Source organism: Aulostomus chinensis, chromosome 3 (assembly GCF_037954235.1).
Source record: "Aulostomus chinensis isolate RoL2024-O1b breed Wild chromosome 3, RoL_Achi_v1.0, whole genome shotgun sequence".
Taxonomy (NCBI): domain Eukaryota; kingdom Metazoa; phylum Chordata; class Actinopteri; order Syngnathiformes; family Aulostomidae; genus Aulostomus; species Aulostomus chinensis.
In genome coordinates, this window is record NC_141322.1 from 29,044,990 (window position 1) to 29,064,262 (window position 19,273).

General features: G+C 46.7%; 3 protein-coding genes across 4 annotated transcripts; 1 reads left to right on the forward strand and 2 right to left on the reverse strand.

The window, feature by feature from the left end:
• Window positions 1–937: 937 nt before the first annotated feature.
• Window positions 938–9,171, reverse strand: kctd6a (potassium channel tetramerization domain containing 6a). 2 transcript variants are annotated; one of them, XM_086200198.1, is made up of 7 exons: window positions 8,320–9,171; window positions 7,498–7,655; window positions 6,718–6,817; window positions 3,796–3,965; window positions 2,592–2,844; window positions 2,051–2,209; window positions 938–1,678 (listed from the first exon to the last, which is right to left on the reverse strand). In XM_086200198.1, exons 4-7 carry the CDS (start codon window positions 3,963–3,965, stop codon window positions 1,568–1,570), a joined length of 693 nt encoding a protein of 230 aa, XP_086056324.1. In that variant the 5' UTR covers window positions 6,718–6,817; window positions 7,498–7,655; window positions 8,320–9,171; the 3' UTR covers window positions 938–1,567. The 2 variants fall into 2 exon arrangements, with proteins under 2 accessions (XP_086056324.1, XP_086056323.1); XM_086200197.1 differs by lacking the exon at window positions 6,718–6,817 and having other exon boundaries at window positions 8,320–9,158.
• LOC147268534 (uncharacterized) lies at window positions 8,443–12,283 on the forward strand. The gene is made up of 5 exons (XM_086200194.1): window positions 8,443–9,353; window positions 9,732–9,899; window positions 9,982–10,160; window positions 10,256–10,496; window positions 10,944–12,283. Exons 1-5 carry the CDS (start codon window positions 8,739–8,741, stop codon window positions 11,361–11,363), a joined length of 1,623 nt encoding a protein of 540 aa, XP_086056320.1. The 5' UTR covers window positions 8,443–8,738; the 3' UTR covers window positions 11,364–12,283.
• On the reverse strand, window positions 12,277–18,635 carry pdhb (pyruvate dehydrogenase E1 subunit beta). Its single transcript, XM_086200195.1, has 11 exons — window positions 18,550–18,635; window positions 18,395–18,454; window positions 17,509–17,616; window positions 16,223–16,285; window positions 16,087–16,122; window positions 15,707–15,897; window positions 15,330–15,424; window positions 15,067–15,177; window positions 14,615–14,706; window positions 14,387–14,528; window positions 12,277–14,128 (listed from the first exon to the last, which is right to left on the reverse strand). The coding sequence occupies exons 1-11, from the start codon at window positions 18,586–18,588 to the stop codon at window positions 13,983–13,985; spliced, it is 1,083 nt and encodes a 360-aa protein (XP_086056321.1). The 5' UTR covers window positions 18,589–18,635; the 3' UTR covers window positions 12,277–13,982.
• Between the last annotated feature and the right edge of the window lie 638 nt (window positions 18,636–19,273).

A 19,273-nucleotide genomic window follows, 5' to 3' on the forward strand; every position in this document is an offset into this window, starting at 1 on the left:
ATGTCAGATTTCTCACTGAAGGCAGGACATTTTTCATTTCTCAGAACACATTTCACTCAACAGAATTAAACTCCACAGAATCACCCCCCAAAAAACCCATTAAATACGAGACTAATAATGAGTTTCCAATTCTCATGACCAGCACCTCAACTCAGCAAGTCATGAATGTAGAAACATAGCGGACAAAAGTCAGTGTCTGGTGAATGAAAAGTAATTTCTGTTATCAACCGAATGGAATTTTGCGATCATATAAAATGACTAATAGGGTATTAACCTTTATAACAAATCAAGAAAAGCCACATTTGGAACTGGTTAATCGTGTCTTGTTTGAACGTTCGGAGCTTTAAAATCCCCCAACTTTCTCTGCGGCGTCCATGTTGTCACCACACGAAAGCTCAGGGACGCAACACAGTCAGAAGGGGGCATCACACGAGTCCGTCAACAGTTCTGCCGGACAAGAGAAACTTGTAGGAACAAGCGCATCATGTCAGAGCTCATGGGGTTGCTGACGCCTCGTCTGACAATGCTCCCAAACTCTGCTAGCTAGCATTCGGTTAAAAAAAAAAGAAAAAAAAAGACCACAACTCAGAAGTTTCCAGGTTAACTAGCAGTCCCATCCTTCACATAAATATGTCTGACATTTTCGGACTACACTTTCATCTCCCTCCTCCCATTTCTTTTGTCTTCCCTCAAAAAGTCACTCCGTTATCTGATGTCGTCTCCTGTGCCGGCGCTGGTAATTAGTACACAATGTGTTATTCAACGCTTGTTTGCTAGAACCATCGAGACTGAACCGAAACAATAAAACAAATGAGGTGTAAAAGCTCAGCGGCGCTGCAGCGCATGTGAGGAGGGTCGGTTCCAGAACGCTGCCACAGCTACAAAAAGAGAGGGTGAGTGAAAAACAAACAAAAATACAACTTTTTTTTAGATTGCTTTATTTGCACATTAATCTGACCACAGTTTTGACACGACAGGTACTCCAGTATTACTCCTGAATACTACAAATCCTACAGTTCACTGCTCCGATCTCAGGTGAAATCGACCTGAAACCGAGAGCATATGTAAAGTTGGATGAATATTTCTCACCTGGAAATAAGTTATATATATTAAAAAAAATTTTTTTTTAAAAAGTCCCACGGCTTTGGAGTAAATAGACGGACACTTGCATCTGCTGGAGCAGACGCAGAGCAGTTTTAAGAACAGACGAAAGGTCCCACCTCAGCCCTTTAAGATTCATTAAAAAAAAAAAAAAAAGTTCTGTTGAGCTTTGGATGCTTTGAGCGCGAGCCAAGCAACCAGTTCTGTTTAGTTGAAGGGGATTGAGACACATCTGTGACAGATATCTCCAAATCTCAGTATCTTCCACCAAAATGTTCTGGATGAATTATCAGCACTACGGGCAACAAAATGTTGCTGTTTTTTTTTCTTTTTTCTTTTGTGGTGACCTGCCACTTTCAGCTCTGCGCTGCAAGGGGGGGGGGGGGGGGGTTCCAAATACACAGCACACAAAACATGAACACATTCTGTCACATGACGCCCGTCTATCACCGAGTCACCCCGAGTCTCAGTCGCTGACTTTGCGTACTCGACGGCAGAAGGTCCAGTGGTGCTCCACGGTGTTTTCATTGGCTCGCTCGCTCATGTGATGAACACGTGTGTTGCGCATAGTAAAACCCTGAAGATGAAGAACAAATCCGTCCGTTCAGCAGTTTAACACATGCAGACAACAGAGACTCATCTGTGGGGGCAAGCGTAGACCCCTGTCGCCATGTATCCAAGCAAAATACGACAGAATCGTACCAAGAATCATATAAAAATCAAAAGGTCGCACGTTAGAAATCGAATCACTCAATCATCTTCAAAAACAAAACGTAACCTCAAAATCAAGAATCTGCCAAAACTGAATTCAACTCAATTCAAGTCAAGTCGTGAGCCGAGTCACGTGACTCTTTTGAGCAATTTGTGTTTACTGCAAGAGGGCTTTTTTTTGTGGAAGGAAGATATTTTCTGCTGTTTTTGAAAATGAGGAGAAAAAAAAGCCACATACAGTTTTGGAGATGAAGTCGAGCAGGTGGACACGCAGGCTGACTTCCTGTTGGTGGTCACATGGTCCGAAGGTGAAGGACACCTGGTACTCTCTGGTGTCCATCATGTGTTTGTTCCACTTTGTGAAACTGCCAGAGATGGACTCCAAAACACCATGGACCTAAAGACAGAGTCATGAGACCGCTTGTTCATAATGTACTTCTGTTTTTCTGTGTGCACAACTTTCATACCTTTTTATACATGATAAATATGCATTTTTTTCACAAAGATTTTTTTATATTATAATGACTCTTTAACCCCTTAAAGACCATGGAGGCATACAGCAGCTGGGGCAGCTGTGTCATCAAGTGACAAAAACTGCAGTTCCTTCAGTGGCCACTTGAGGCTTAAGCCTGTTTTTGTTTTTTCTTTATGGCTCACAATGACGCTAGAAAATGACACCTCGACCAAAAACTGTCAACAGGAGTCAGACTACTTGCCTGCAGCTGGCAACACAATAGCACGTAATGCATTTCCTCCTGCAGGGGTACGACCCCACTGACCTTGGTGGTGATGGTGAGCTGGGTGATGATGACTGCGACGGGGTTCGAGTACTTAGACAGTTTCCTGGTGCTGGAAAGCTCCACCACCTCCTCGTAGGTGTCCGTGGAATAAGGCAATAGGTGTCTGGGGTCTCCCAGGCACTGGATCAGGGGCTCGATCTGATAAAAGTCCGCCTCCTTCCTGAGAAGCTCAGTCTCCTTGAAGTCACATGGTAGCGTCAGCTCTGACGTCCGCAGGAAGTTGAGGATGTAGCTGAAACAGCAGGAACATTGGCGGGATCAAACCCAACGGCTGAGCCCAACGTTATGTAGAACTCTAAGCTGCCGGTTGTGGTTGGACAGGTGGGTTCAGGAGAAACGGGACGTCTACCCGAAGCAGCGGTAGCAGGTGATGCATCTGGCCGGAGATCCCGACTGATGAAGCCAGAACCTTCCAGAGCAACAGCCTCTCATTCACACGTGCAAACCTTGTACCCCTCAGAGGCTGTTGTGCCACAAATGACTAGAAAGTTTGAAAGCTGCGAGTTTTGCGAACAAACGCAACCACGTCAAGATTCATCCACAACAGCAGGGACAATCAGCACATTTGTCAGATAACGAGCAATTGAAAAAACAATGGACGCTTCATTTGACCAGTCAGCGCTCTCCATCTCTGGTCTACAACCTAATGAAAGTCGTCACAGAACCTGGGAGCCTTCACTCCTTCGCCTGACGACACTCCTGTGCAGATGATGGCCGTTTTCAGCCAATAAGTGGGTTCAGCGTCTCTGGTGTCTCACAGCCGGCTGCGTCACCGTGCGTCAATACGACATCCGTTTGCAATGGAATGTGGAGAATGTGCAGAATTCAGTGACGTAAATCACGGCAAGACAAACTCCAACAGCATGTACGGTTATGTCACTGTGTGCAGTTTTCCTCAGTCTTTGGAAGGAACGTCTGGAATGTCTCCAAATGACCTTCCGTGAACCGGCCACGAATGACTGATAGCTCTTTTTTGACAAGAGTGTGAAATTGGAATTTTTTGTGGTATCTTTACGAAATCTGAAATGAATGTTTGATCTAAGAATATTTGCAGTGGTTGCAGTCGTCTGGAGTTCAAAACACGGCATTTGAACTGCTTGAAGGGCAACAAATGTTTTGTTTTTAAACGCCTTCCGAGGTCAGCGAGCCGCAGCCTCGGCTCGAGCTTCAGACACACACTTACTGGAACAGCGGGCCGTCACGGTCAATGAAGTAGTTTCCGTGCGCGTCCCTGACAGTAGGGAGATCTCCTCGGAACATGGCCCCTAGCGTGGAGTCTGGGTAGCGCTGCAGCGTGGACAGAGAGGTGCTGTAAACACAGCCACCTACGTTCAGAGTCACCAGCTCCCCCATCTGCAGGGAGAACACATCCAACAGTACACCATGAAGACAGGCTGAGCACCTGAGAACAGACAGGAGGTTCTGATTAAACGTGGGGACGACCTTAGCACGCTCGTTAGCCTCGCTAGAACGTGTCATTACGATAAAACCACGTCTACTATCATACACCCGCAGCCTCTGTTGGTTGTATCCTTGTATCACGTTGGTCTCTGGTGGGACCGGGGCACCGACTGTGACCGGCCTCCACGAGAGGCATTACTGCCGTCCAGGTTGACACCTCGCTGAAGCGCGGACAAACAGAGCCGTTCAATGGGCCAAAACCTGAACCTCAATGAAGACTGGGACACTTCTTCTAAATACTAAGAAATCATTATTTGACTGGACAGAAAAAGACAAACCTCCTCTTACAGAATGTTCCTATTTTCTACCGCCAGGGAGGTTGGCGTGATCTCCAGTGTCAAGTTGCGCGTCTCTTAACAGAGTTACTCAAAAAGTTGAGAATGTTTTTTGACTAGAGGTTGGAATTGGATCCCGATCTGATGACATAATATTGCCATGGCAGGAAAAATGCGGTCCCCGGAGCCCTCTTGTTTGATGAAGAATTCCTCTCCTTTTTTTTTCCTTCTTCAGTAGCGTCCCAAAGGAAACTCTGACCTGCTCAACGGGTAGTTTTTACTCTGATCTCAACCTCACAAGTTCATAAAACCCTGTATAGCCGAGGTTGTAAAAGTATGTCCAACAGTTTGTCCAACAAGACACAGCCCTACTTCTAAAACTTGCTGCAGATGTCATTGCAGAGCCGATTCCATCTGTTTTAAATCTCAGTTCAAGGTCTAACGTCATACCCCAGTGACTGGAAGTCAGCTACGGCTCCCCTTCTATTAAAGGGTGGAGACCTGTCTGACGTAAGTAATTGCTGTCCCGCTTCAGGAACGACTGTTATGACCAAAGGCTTTAGTCTCCCGTTGATGAACATTTGAGCCCCACTGCAGTTACAGAGGCCATGCATGTCAGACAGATTTTGCTTGTGACCACACAGTTTCACCATCGGGTCCAATTGTGAGTGTCGGGACAGACGAGCGGGCGTCTTCATCCTGAGTTGCGTGACATGCGGGACTCAGAGAACAGCGATGAGGCATCGAACAACTCCACGGACCAGACCAGGATATCAGAACTTTTTTTTTCTCTTCTTCTAGTGAGACAATTCTTGTCAGGTGAATGACAGGTAGCTCTCTGGGACCGCACTGCTCTGTGTTCGGTAACAGGGACGCCCAACCCGAGAGTAAAAAACAAAAGTTGTTGTTTTTTTTTAAATGAAGCGTTACATACATAACCCCACATTAAATATAATATTTTTTGGTTCAACAAGGAAAAAAAAATCATGTTAGAATTTGTGTAGCGACATGCATGGATGCGCAAGCGTGCACGCACACACACACACACAATGTATGTTGAAAAAAATATGTTGAGCTTATTCATTCATCTCAGCTCAGTGCAAAATGAACCTTGGCCTCAGTGAGTCATTCCAGCCTGACTCTGTAGCAAACGCAGGCTCATGAACTCACCACAATCACAAGGACACATCCATCCGTCTATGATCAAAACCACTTGTCCTGGACTTGGGTCACTGGGTGCTGGATCCCCTCCCAGCCACACGGGGCAAAACCTGGGCTGGTTTCCAGTCCGTCACAGGGCTGACATACACAAATAACCATCCACACTCAAATTCCCACCAAAGGGCCATTCAGAGGCTCCGTCAACCCACCCCGCACGTTGATATTTACTGTCCAGACACTAAACTACCTTATTATATCTCCAGCCTTTTATCTTCCCGTGCCAGCGACTACAGCACCAGATCCTCTTATCAGATTCTTTGAACTGTCTCCAGGGTGCACTCACAGCTCACAAACGCTGCTTCCTCCTTCCACGCTCAATGAAATGATCTGCAAAATACCGTTCCCTCCCCGAAAAACATTTAAGTCTTTTACAAACTGCCCTGAAGGAAGCATTTGGCTGTTTTCTATAACCGGCTTGCTGTTCTATATAACTGACTCAAATTGAAAGATAGTGAGACAGACATCAAGAACCCAGCCAGCAGGTTTCTCCTCCTATATTTCTCTTGATGTGCTGTTCCATATTGTCCGTGTTCTAACGTGTAATTTGCTATCGGAGCTTCCCTCTTGACCAGCAGATCTCTTGGCTCAAAGGGACCTTCTAAGGCAAACTAAGGACACAAGAAATAATCGATCCCACAACTGACAATGTTTACCGTCAACATGCTTCACCGGTTCTTAACAGTGAAGGGAAAAAAATTGTCATTCTGTGGCAGGCCAACACAAGTTCAGAGTGTTCTCTGAATCAGTCCTAAAACAAGACACAAGTTAGAACTGCTGAACGCCTGGTTCCCTTTTCTCAAAGTCATTGGGATTGTTACCGAGGAATCTAGGAATAACCTTCCTGGAAAGCGTTCCTGCTCTTACCCGTGTTATTAACAGGACCCACACTCTGGGCGTGCCATTGTCAAATCAATATTTTACAGGCTGATTGTTACGATTTTGTATTTACCTGTAATTTTACGCAATTGTATTCAACCTTATTTCATAGCCCTGAAACACAGACCCTTTTGGGTGCCCTGCAAAATACATAAATATAAAGAAATAATTAACTAAATATCATAAACGTCATCTGTTGAGGGCAGCCTTACAGAGAAGCATGAAAGCATGTGCCATCTCTCTCACACACACACACGCACACACACACACACCTCCTAGGTCTCTCTTCTCCATTGACATCCCTGGACCGGCTGCGTCGCTCCTCTTGTGGTCAGACTGATTAGAAGGTCATTTCTTCTGTTTCCATCAACACTTGCACCAAGAGAGGGAACAGCTTGTGAGGTGGTTACCATGGAGATTAGCAGCCAGCTGATGCAGCAGTGTTGCCATGGTCCAGACATAATCTGTCTGATTAGTCCTGCAGCCCTGATGTGGCCACATGCTGCCTACCAATGAAGGAGAGGAGGAGGAGGAGGAGGAGAGTCTGGACCTGCTTGTCAGGAACCAGTGATTGAACTCTCACAGAACTAGCGAGTCTTAGGATGCGGTCACAGGTACAAACCATCCTCTCCTCTCTTTCCAAGTTACTGAGAGCCTATTTTTATCCAAAATGGAGACGAACTGCGCCTCTTTCAACACCATAGCAGCATTACTAGGTAGTACCGATACACTTGTACCATGTAGTCCTGCACACCTTTATTTGTTACATGTCTCCACTGACTGATGTAGCATTTCTTTTCATTTGCCAATCATCTGTAGATCAGCGCAGTCCACAGGTGAGGTGACACACCAGTCACCGTGAATCATCCAGATGTTCCATGTCTGCGGTCCCTCGAGCACCTGAGCTGCGCGAGACGATCAGCCAGACTGGAAGTGAAGCTAGCCGGAGTTACTCGCGGTCACCAACGGCCGCTATGCTAGCTGGCTAGCATGGCCTGTATGAACGCCGCGTCGAAGTTTTAACAGATTAAATCAAAGTGGTTCCTACTCACCTGTTAGCGCTTCATCGTTGCCGCTTCAGCGTTTCTGGAATACAGCGGCAGGTAAATAATACCTGTATGATTCAGTTGTTGTTTTCATCCATGATTTCGTGCATAAAGCGCTGCCATCAAACCACTTCCGGTGCGACTCATCAGAGTAAGAGTCGGTACTACGAACATAGTAGTTGAAAAAAAAAGGTGTAACTAAATACATCCAGACCCATATTAGTGAGATGCTGACGGACAAATTTAAATAAAAAAGACAGATGTCGGTCAGGATTGGTAAAAGCTGATGTCATAGAGAAATAAACTTTAAATCTCCCCGATACTCAATATTCACATTATTTGGCTAAATTTCTTCTTTTACCCAAAGTTGAATTGTGTTGGTTGTGATCCTGTAACATAAGTATCAGCACTGTGTTTCAGAGTCAGAAAAAAAAGCTTAATAATGTCATCTATCACAGAGCTTTTCAATGTGTTAGGCTCAGGGAAGGGAGGAGAAAGAATATTAAATATTATATATTATATAGAGAAGGACATCATGTCTAACAACTACATGTGTGTGAGTTGGTTCAGCATATTTAGAAGTTTAGAGATTCTTTAGTTTTGGGGGATTTTTTTGGTTGTTTCTCTTACCTTGCAAGAGTCAGACACTAATAAACGACTCAGGACAGACCATTTTCATGTATTTTGTGCCCTTGACAGTTTTGTAAAACAGAAATATTAGACTATCTTGGATGAATAGTTGACAATCAGTGGGTTCTAATACTAAAAAAAGAAGATACTGGCATACAGAAATCCAATTAAAAGCACTGTTGGTAGGTAGACGGGCACCTTATTTCGAGCCTGATTCCATTTCAGACTGTGGTTGTCAATCATGTTCAGACATGTAGTACCAGCCTCCGCCCACCAGGAAGCGTCAGCAGCAGCCGGTCGGTTAAAACAAACACGGAACTTGTGTTGTTTATTTGGCGGCTCCATCCTGTTGGCCTACTCGCTGCCGTGTCTCATTCTCCCGGAGGAAAAAAATTGTCATCAGGTGTCGTGTTTGGCTCTTTCGTCATCTACACACGTCGCTGACTCGGAGTTGTTTCTTAAAGCCTTGTGACGCAGTTCCGGGTTTGATTCTTGCTGGCGGGATTCGGTGTTAGCGTGCACCGCTGACGTTGGCCGGCGGCTCGGTGAGCAGCGATGACCAACGTTTTTATGTCGGCGTGTCTCAACCGTTAGGTCGACTCGGATATCAGCCTGCCATGGCGAGTGAAAACTCCAAGAGCAACGCGGGGGACGACGGAGAAACGGGATCCTCATCCGACCCAAGGGAGCACGACTATGCACACTCCACTGCAAGTAACTTTACCTCCGCGGAGGGATCTTCCTCCGGTGCGCCGGCGGCTGACGGTGGAGTCCCCCAGCAGGTAACCTATACTGTGCCGTTGTCGCCCGCCGATTCCCTGACAATAGAGCTTCCTGAACCGTCGGTTGGGGCCGAAGTAGACTGCCCTGGTGGGAACGAGGAGGCGGACGGCCCCGATGGAAACGACATGGAAGCCGCCTCTCTGCCTCCGCCGCCGCGTGCTGAAGACGTCCCTCCCATTATGAAGGGAGGGCGTCGGCGTGCCAGGCGGCCGGAGGACAAGAACTGTTGCTGCTGCAAGTACACATTCGAGCGGCAGGGTCGTAGCTTCAACCGGAGGGCGGTGTACACCTTCACCACGCCGGAGACGGTGCAGTGGGCTTTCCCGGGCGCCGTGGCGCACAGCAAGTCCTTCCTGTGCGAGACCTGCGCGCAGGTCATCAGGACCAAATGCAAGCGCAAAAACACCGGGAAGAGGTCCGTGTGGCTGAAGCCGCCTGTCACCAAACAGGTAGTTGTATTAGCAGTCACAGAATAAATGGTTTGTTAGTTTCTGAAAGGCGAGTTTCTCTTTAGTCAACGAAAATCCTACGATGGGAAATCTTTGGAGGGCTTGAATGTCTCCTCCTCGCAGCTCTTACTTCCTCCGCTACTGACAGTGTCAGAATGAGTTTACTGTCTAGATTGAGAAGTCTGTAGTCAGTGGTGGAAGCTCCATTGCTTCATCATCATGCGTGTAGTCCTGTCCCAGTAGAAGCTTGTCATGAACTCACAGACACATCAGATCTGTAGTTAATGAGCTTTGACGCGCCACACCTACACTGCTGTTATGTTTATACACTAAGATGTGTTGGTGACATGCTTGAGTGTGTTTTTGTGGCGGCTGCAGTCGAACATGCGGGACAAGAGCATGAAAGGCTTCAGGATGGGGAAGAAGAGCAAAGCGGCGCTGCTGGTGAGCAAATCCTGCTACAAGGCTGCTTTCAAAATGCTGTGGTCAGCCAAAGGCGCCAGGAAGCCCATGATGGACTTTTTGAGCAAAGAGCTGAAAGAGGAGGTGAGGACAGACACAACGGTAAAGAGTTCTTGGTTCTTGTTTTGATTCTGATGCTGTGGTGACTTCTCTCCCGGTGGCACAGATGAAGGCCCTGTCACGGCAGGCAGACAGTCCTTTCCATCAGAAGGTTTCGAGCAAAAAGCCGCTGGCGTCCTTCCCCTGGACGCGCTGTTTGAACTGGGCCCAGGAGAAGGCTCCCCTGGTCACCACCTGCCTCCGCTCGCTGTTCCCCACCATCAACGCCCTGGTCAAGAGCAGCCAGTAAGTCTGAGTCAGGACCGTCTACACTGCTAGTCTGTGGGTCTGATGTGGTCGGCGGTCTGATGAGCTGCTGTGCTCTTCGTTCTGTGTGGCAGTCAGCTGACCGAGGAGCAGGCTCAGATACTGGTGGAGCGCCGGACCATGTTGGCGCTGTCCATCCCGCTCTTCACCAGGAACATATGGAAGAACAACTTCCTGCAAGCTGCTCTGGGGGCAGAGCTCCGGCTTCAGGGCTGCTCTGGCTCTGCCCTGGACACCCTCAACACCTTGGGACTGTGTCAGAACAAAGACACTGTCAGGTTGCGTCTGCACAGGATCCACAGCAGCAAGAAGTCTGTGAGTTCCCTCGCTGAATAGATGGGTTCCTGTCACTGATACAAAGAATGCTTCCAAAGCTTTAGTCAAATTGAAGTCGGACTTTTGGTGACGTTCAGCTCAGCATCATGAAATCTGACTGGAGTATGGTACCTTTTAACAATCCCAGTCCTCCACTGGCATAAAGCAAAGGAAAACAGGACTTTTCCTCTTGCAAACACTTTCCATGTACAGCTGAGATGAGTTACAGTAGGACTTGAGGTATTAGCATTACGGTTGCTCATTCTTGACCTTTTTTTAAGTATCTTTGTAGCAAAAATCTGGGCAGAATGGTCACTTAACTTGTCATCCATTCTTATGAATTCACTGTTGTGTAATAATGTTTTCAGCCACTGGGGGGCGCCCAAGAGGCAGCCTAGCCCTTGTTAAACAGTCTGGTTCTTCAACTTTGTGGTCTGTTTTTGTCAGCCAACAGAGAACGGACAACAGATGATGAAGATGAAACCAGAGCAGATGGAAGAAGAACAAATGTCAGACATAGAGGATGAGGAGGACGAAGAGGATGAGGAGGAAGTGGAGGACCAGGAGGATGATGAGGAAGAAGAAGAGGAAGAAGTGCAGGACGCGGTACAAGAGGAAGAAGATGAGGATCAAGAAGTGGAGGAGAATGTGGAGATGGAAAAGATGAGGCGGAAGAAGGCAAAGAAGCAGAGGAAGGAGGAGAAGAAAAGGGAGAGAGGTAAGCGAAAGGGAAAACAGCGAGAGGAGGAGGAGCTGGAGGAAGACGATGAAGGCTCGGAGCAAAAGAAGAGGAGGGTGGTGGTGGTGAGGCTCGGCTTGTTGAAGGGACACTCAGAGGTCGGACGATCTGACCTATCAGCTCCTTAAGAGTGCAGGCCCCCGCCCAACAAGACAGGAGGCTCCAATCATAGAACAGGACAGAGGCCCCGCCCCATCACTGAAAGGCATTCTGGTTACTGTAGGAGGATACGTCCTGTGGAAGGAAACTGGAAAGAATGAATCAGCTTGAACCTGGAAGGAGTTCATCTGAGCTCTTAAACGACTTCAATCCCGTTCATAAACTCCACGGCTGATCGATCTCATGATGGCATATTTTTTTATATGCCAGCTTCTTGTTTGACCATCAAGCATCCATCCAGTCACTGAAGAGCTTCCTTTGTGTCCTAATAATTGTGTATAAAGGAACACGCTGAAAAAGCAAGTATGGTTTGCATTATTACACTTATTATAGGGACAATGGCAGGACTGAAAGCGAATTAAATTACGCGCCGACTTTCAGTAAATGTCACATTGAAAATTCATGAGAAACAAGTTGATTCTTGTCAACATTCAGATTTTAAATTTTCCTTCTTGATATTGCTTTTCATGATCTTTTTTTTTTTTTAAAAAACAAGTTTCCCAACATTCTCAGAATGAGAACGTCTTAACTGTTCCACCCATGGTTAAAGTGTCATATCTTAAAACATGCAGTTGCATTCATTTTCAGAGGATTATTCAGTTTTACCATTTATTAGTTAATTAGTTTCTTTCCTGCTCGTTCGCCTAAATATGTGAGGCGCTCATCTATTGACGGATCTGCTGTGTCGGCTCAAGGCTCAACTGAACAGTTTCTCCTGAAAGGAAAGTACAGGAGACTTTGATGTCGTTTGCTTTGTTCCCATGAAGCTTCGTCAGGATTTTGTTGTTGTTTATTTTTCATCTAAAGGGACTGATGGTGAGTCTGATGCAGATCCTGTTGGCCCCTGTACGAGTTCACCAATAAAAACGTTTATAGCCTCACTCGGGTCGGTACTTTTTATTATAATACAGCAAATGTAGTTTTATCAACAGGAATTTATTTTTTTCTTTCAAAGAAAACAAACACCGCGATGGAGACTACAGAGCCGCTCCTCTGTCAAGACAATGTGACGACGTCCAGGGCCGCCCTCTACCGGCCAGCTGAACTTAATCTGATGAGGCGTCTCAGCTGGTCGGTAGCAGGAGAACACAAGAATCACAGGTTGGAAATGGAAAAAAACCCAAAACAAAACGGCGTGACAGGCCACTATGAAAGACCGCTTGGAAAGAGAGTGAACAAATGACTGACTTACAGACACGACTGACAGAGTGTTGCGTCTGGTTGTTAGAGTCAATTCTGCTTTTGCCTTCGTCATAAGAATTAAACCTCCAAGCAGCTTTTTTTTTTTTTTTTAAGAACTGGAATTAATGTATAAAGACACCAGATTGTTAATTCATTCAATCTGAATCTTAAAAGTGCAAAGAATTTGAATGCTACACATGGTGGTATAAATAATGTGGTGTGTCCCCCCCCCCCCCCCAGGGGACCTGCTCCGTTTAAGCTTGTAATGTAACCATCTTACAGGCCACCTCCCAAATATACAGTTAAATGATTGATAAACGCGGTGGTTGGTTGACGATTCACCCGAAACACCTAAAAAGTCAGGAGGACAGCGTGGTCGAGGGCGGCCCTGGACACGTCACGTTTGCAAGTTCGTTGCTGAGAACCACCCAACGGGTGCTGACAGAAAAGCTGCCTGGAACAGAAGAGAGTTCAAACGTTCTGGCGTGACAGAAGCAGCGTCCAGGACTGAAAGTTGTTGTTTTTTTTTTAATTTATGTGACAGAAACATTTACAGCAACAAAAACATCCACAGAGCAGCTGCAGCTACGGTAAATATTCCCTCCCACACGCCTCGTCCAGCTGCCTCCCTCTCCGTCCCCGCTGCTCTGAGACGCCGACGCGCGTCAGTGCAAGGGTTTAACAACGTTAAAGACTTCACGGTTTCTGGAGGGAGTTTATGGACGACGAAACTACAGAGTGAGCAGAAATTTGGTTTTCACTAATTTGTTAATTTGAAAGCCAAAGGAGCAGCGGTTTTCCGTCTGCTTTCAAAGTGAGTGGCAAATGTTGTCAAACACCAGGTTTTGGACTTCTGACAAAGAGGCTAAATTAGTGTCAAAACACAACTTTAAAAACCCTTCGCCGGGTTTGAAATCCTTGGACAAAAGGGAGCAATAAATACGACAAAAACAGGTTTTCGATGTTACACCTCCTCGACACAAGAGAGCCGACGGAATTCAGGGAAAAGTCTCAAATTGACCAAAACCTGAATTCACACATGCGTCTCAGATTTGAGCTCACAGAGAAGTTTTGTGATGACCGAAATTCCGCAGAAGTGAAGAAAATCCTACAAGAAAGAGAAACTTCTAATTTGACAGGGATTATGTGGAGAAAGCAGAGCCAGTTCAATCAAGTTTGCAACCCTTCGGCAGGAGGTGACAGCGCGACTGCACCCAGGCCGGCCACAGCCCTGGCAGCAGCCGCACACGTCATCCACCAACGTTAGCTGGAAACGCAACAAGCTGGGGCATTTTTGAAGGACAGGTTTGGCTGTATTTACACATGGAGATATTTTACCAGCTTCTTCATCTGTGTGAACAAGACAAAGAGGACTGAGGTGTGTTTGTCCAGGTTGGGAGTGTCTCTCACATGTTCAGGGTCTTTTTGACTGAGAAGATGATGTCTTTAATCTGTGGCAGGCTGTTGTCCTCCAGGATCTTGGCGTATGGCATGGGGATGTCGACGCCTGTCACCCGAGTGACCGGAGCATCGAGGTAGTTGAAGGCAGGACCTATGAACACAACAACAAAATGTTAAAGTCACACCTGACATTTCTCTTGAAACACGCACATAAAATGGAACAAGGCATTCATCCTCAGCACAAAGTTAAAAAAACCTCCAATCAAGCGGCAGGTCCTGTGCCTTGGCTAGTTTCTAGAGGTTCTCCTGTTCAAGGATTTCATTGCACACGTTCTGTTTATATTCTGCTGATCTTGTAGCTCTGAGAAGACCAGAACGGAATCTGTGACTGAAGTCCATCAGCCGTTACCTTCCATGATCTTGGCGCAAATCTCAGCACCGATCCCAAACTGTGGCCAGCCCCCCTCCACCGTCACCAGGTGGTTGGTCTTCATCACGCTGGTCTCAATGGTCTCCACATCCATGGGACGGATGGTCCGCAGGTTGATCACCTGACAAACACCGACAGGAATCACTAACAGGCCGCTGAGAGCAGGTCGACTGCGTCCGGTATCGAAAGGCGTAAATCTTTCTTTACCTCACATTCTATTCCCTCCTTGGCGAGGACGGCGGCAGCTTCCAGGGAGAAACCTACGTACCGCGAGTGAGAAACTATGGTGACGTGAGTCCCTGAAACACAGAGGAGGCCAAAGATGAAGGCAACGGACAGAACCCATTACCTCCACATCCTCGCCGGCCTCACCCACCGTAAACCCCGGACACCACCAAAATCACACCCCCTTTGAGTCCAGTCAGACGAAGAGTTCAACATTCTGAGAGATTCACTGATGTACTTTCTTCCTAGGATACCAATCACATGACGTTCGTACAGGAAATATTTCCTGTTGAACGCGGGAACCGTGTTCAGCTCCCAGAAGTCTTATCCAACTACTACACATTCGTGTCTGTGTCCTCTGGAGTTCAACAGCCGGACAGTTTGTCAGTCGTAGATTTGGGTCTTCAGAGGGGTCCGTGTCTGTGTCGTCTCACCTGATCTCTCGATCTTGGCCTTGCCAATGGGAATGGTGAAGTCTTTGGACTGTGACTCCTCCGACATCTCAAAGGGAACGCCGTACATCAGCTCGTTCTCCAGGAACACCACTAGAATGCACACAGATCAGTGACTAAAGTGGCACAAACCATTGCGTCCACAACCAGAAGAAAAAAAATCGCTATCCAGCTTTGTTTTTGACTAAATATGAAGCACTACTGCCCGGCGATGACCTTTGACCTGCCGAAACGCAGCGTCTCACCAGGATTATCGTCTCTGATGGCTGATTTCAAGAGTCCTTTGTTATCTTCTGAGTTCCAGGGACTCACGACCTTCAGGCCGGGACAGTGAGCGTACCTGCAGACACACACAACTGTCACACTGACACCTGTGCGAGTGCAGAGGCAACATCAGCTCCTATCACTGCTCTTGTAACTACTCCTGCCACACTGACGGATCCTTGCCTGTCCTTCGGTTTTACTTCTATCGTGGTTGCTGTCTGATTGCCTCTCTTTCTTTCTCTCTCTTTCTGTTATTTTTATAAGAAAAAATTGACAAAACTGCCAAATTAGAAATAGAACTCTTATAATCAGCAAATTGTCACATCATAAAAACTGAGTCTGATTTCAGTGAACGCACCATGCAGCAAAGCACTGCGAGTGCTGAGCAGCGACGCCGGCGGACGCTCCATTGGGCCCCCTGAAGACGATGGGCACCGGCTGCAGCCCGGCTGACATGTAATAAGTCTTTGCTGCCGAGTTGATGACCTGATCGATGGCTTGCATGGAGAAGTTAAAGGTCATAAACTCACAGATGGGTCTCAGGCCGGCCTGGTGGGGGGGAGCAGACCAACATTCATAATGTCCACAAAATAAAACAGACTCATTTTCCAGATTTCTAGAAAGAATAGCTGATAACGAGCAAAGATAATAGGATCTTCGCCTGAAGGTCTAATTACTTCCATTTAGGAGCTGAGACTTGGGGTTCTACTCAAGCAAAGACTGAGAATGAGGACTCACCATGGCAGCTCCCACAGCAATCCCAGCAAAGCCCATCTGCGGCAAAGAAAGACCAAGTTAGCCACTTGGACGGCTAACGCACAATGTCTAGAAGGGTGGATGAGGTCGGCGAAAGAATGTTTATGAAATGTTTCACCTCTGAGATGGGGGTGTCGATGATGCGTTTGTCTCCGTACTTTTTCCACAGACCTCTGCTCACCTACAGAAACACACCTCTTATTAACACAGCGAACACCCTTTTACACCACGAGTGACCACAAATGTGCCAAACCAGCTCACTACATACTTCCCATCAGTATTAGCAAAATAAACCTCAACAAATTCTGTGCTCTGATGCCACGAATCATTCGCAAACAGAAAAATGGCACAAACTCACAAAGCAGCTCCACTGCTGCTACATGGACGGCTGCTTTCGCCTGCTAAAATGCAAAAAAATGTCCTCTGGCAGATCGTAGCAGCAGTCGCTCACTGGATCACGAAAGTATGGAGTCTTAGGGACACCCATGAGAGAAAAAAAAAAGAGGAGGTAGATTTTTTTCTTCCTCCTCTCATTTTTGTTCTCCGTGCACTTTAAGAAAAAAGTCGAAATGTTCAGAAAAAGTCAAAATACAATGTCACAACCAGCGCGTGTGACTGCGTCTACAAAATGCCGTGCAGGCAGTAAAACGAAGTGGTGAAACTACACCCGGACACGGGTTCAGTAACAAAGGAATACTTTCTCTTTTAGCTAACAAACACACTGTAGTTATCAGTATTAGGACTTTGAAGAGACCGAGCCAAAAACTGCGACCGTTCCGAAGGACAAACCACACAAGCTTGGAAGAGAACTCAGGGCACTCATTCAAGACATTGCATGTCGACTTTTCTCGACATTTCTATTTTTTTCTTGATCGAGTAACTCGTGAAAAATGACAGATTTAGCCGCGACGACGGTGCAATATGACACACTTGGTCAACATAACCTCATTAAAGTAGATGACGTATTTAATTAGCTAAATTAGATGCGCATCTCCGACTGTGCTGATCAGAAGTCACAGCTAAATCTCTTATCACTTCATGAAACACTGCATGGAAATACCGCAAGATTTGGAATTAAATCAGGCCACGTACACAAGCACAGCGTGGGATCAAAAAACAAAAACAGTAAAAAAAAACACCTACAAATGACACAGAACCACATCCCCTGGTTTCATGTCAGCCTTGAACACTGGTTTCCTTTCAAACTAAACATCTTACCATTTAAAAAAAAAAATGGCATAAAACTGTCCCAAAAAAAAGGGAGGGGGGGGGGCAAGTATAGTTTTCGTTTGTAGACTAAAACCTGCGAGCCTTCGCTGAGTGACAGTGAGAGCCTCCGACAGAAGCGGACGTGCTGAAATCCATCAGAAGCCTGTGAGAAGTTTCCGCTCCACATCCACTGACCTTGTAGGCTCCGTCGTACTGGGCCACCTCCTCGCCCAACAGGAACACGCGCTCGTCCCGCTCCAGCTCCTCATCCATGGCCTGGTTCAGCGCATCACGGACTGTCACCTGATGACATCAGCAGCATCGCAGTCAGTAGGGACCCACCCCTGTCACTAGGGCTCTCATATAAACTCGAAAAGTGAATTTCAAAATGGATACAGAATCATATAAAACGAAAAAGAAAAATTCTTTCTAAGAGAACAATTCTGCAAAACTGCTTGAATGAATGTTTCTGAAAGGTTGTGATGATTCTGCAGCCCTTTTCAGCACCGACATCCTGCTCTACAAGCCGTAAACTGAATATTCTTGGAAGACAAAACAAGTTACTGGACAAAGTTGAACTGCTGAACTTTTATTTTTCTTTGTAGGCTCTGAGATGAGTCTGTTGTAAACACGATTGATTAACGTAAGGCGAGAGGTGCACCCTTAGGCAGAGGTCAAATTGCCCCCAGCTGTACTCAGTTTGACGGCCACCCTGTCTGCTGATGAATGGAAGCCACGCAGCTTCATTACACAGCAGCCCACAACTACGCTTTCACGTCAAAATCAAGGCCTCACTAGAACAGCTGGAAGAAGAAACGTGCGCCGCAGTCTGCAAACGACTTTGTTTTGACGTTACTGAGGGCGTGTTTGACTGACAAGTTTCCATCAGTCTCTGCAAAACACGCAAACAAAACGTCGTGTGACGTGACATTAGCAGAATTACGTCACACCCATGCGAGGGAAGATGTATCTAATTCAAGGGGGGGGGGGTGAAAGTTACAGATATTTACAGTCAGTAAATGCAGTCACAAACACAAGTGTTAGCTGCAGCTAAGTTAGCCTGCTAGCTGCTAACACTGACCTGCACAGCGGCCGGAGCGCTCCTGTGAAAAGCCCGCAGCCGCAGAGCAAATGCGGCATTCTGAAGGAAAAGAACAGAGACGCGACAGTGATGGCTTCGTCCTTCAACAGAAGAAATGTGAATCATTCTTGAGAATTCTGTGCACTGTCCCGTACCTTTCCTGAGCGGAGAAAGCACCTCAGGGACGCCGCCATCTTCAACCTGTCCTCTGCTGGAGAGGGCGGGGCCGTCACGAGGGGGTCTGGAGGTTTAAACCAATCACAGCAGCAGTTTAGACGCACGGTCGAAGGCGTCACAGCACGGAGCCAATCACAGCGGCTCCACGGGTATAAGAGGCGGGGGGAACCGTCGAGAGAGGAAAAAGAATCCAAGGGCACTGTGCGGTTCTGTCGAAAGTATGGAAGACCAAGCGTGCCACAGTAGGGGCCCTCGCCGTGCCCGTGTTCCATGTCACATCAGGGACCCGCCCCAACCAGCCCTCAACAATAAGTTGCCCATAGCAACCACAGGTTTACGGGTCACACGGAGACGCACATGAAAAAGAGGGAATCTTGCAAAGATTTATCAACAATCTTCCCAGAAATGTGCAGTAAAACATTTCCCCCCCTATTCCTTATGTAAATATATTGGAAATAACCAAATTCTCTAATATAGTTTTTAATTTTTGTTTTTTCTTATTTCATAGTCCCCCCCCCCCCCGTTTAATTTATATGATCCTTTCTCCTTCTCTCTCCAAATGCTGCTGTAACTATGTAAACGTCCCGGGGGTGGGATTAATAAAGTATTCCTATTCTTAAATCACACGAATGCAGTAGTGCGCACAACAGGAGTGAGATATTTGTGATTCTTTTGTAAATCACGAATGATGTAAAGTCATGC

Bases quoted from the DNA above. Each gene is read 5' to 3' on its own strand.
- LOC147268534 (XM_086200194.1), top strand. From the start codon at position 8,739: ATGGCGAGTGAAAACTCCAAGAGCAACGCGGGGGACGACGGAGAAACG. The intron at 9,354-9,731 runs GTAGTTGTATTA...TGGCGGCTGCAG, and splicing joins AGCCGCCTGTCACCAAACAG to TCGAACATGCGGGACAAGAG. The intron at 10,161-10,255 runs GTAAGTCTGAGT...TCTGTGTGGCAG, and splicing joins GCCCTGGTCAAGAGCAGCCA to TCAGCTGACCGAGGAGCAGG.
- pdhb (XM_086200195.1), bottom strand. From the start codon at position 18,588: ATGGCGGCGTCCCTGAGGTGCTTTCTCCGCTCAGGAAAG. The intron at 18,455-18,549 runs GTACGGGACAGT...CTTTTCCTTCAG, and splicing joins GCTTTCTCCGCTCAGGAAAG to AATGCCGCATTTGCTCTGCG. The intron at 15,425-15,706 runs GTGCGTTCACTG...GTGTGTCTGCAG, and splicing joins TCGCAGTGCTTTGCTGCATG to GTACGCTCACTGTCCCGGCC.
- kctd6a (XM_086200198.1), bottom strand. From the start codon at position 3,965: ATGGGGGAGCTGGTGACTCTGAACGTAGGTGGCTGTGTTTACAGCACC. The intron at 2,845-3,795 runs GTAAGTGTGTGT...CTGCTGTTTCAG, and splicing joins CGTGACGGCCCGCTGTTCCA to CTACATCCTCAACTTCCTGC. The intron at 1,679-2,050 runs GTATGTGGCTTT...CTTCATCTTCAG, and splicing joins TCGACTTCATCTCCAAAACT to GGTTTTACTATGCGCAACAC.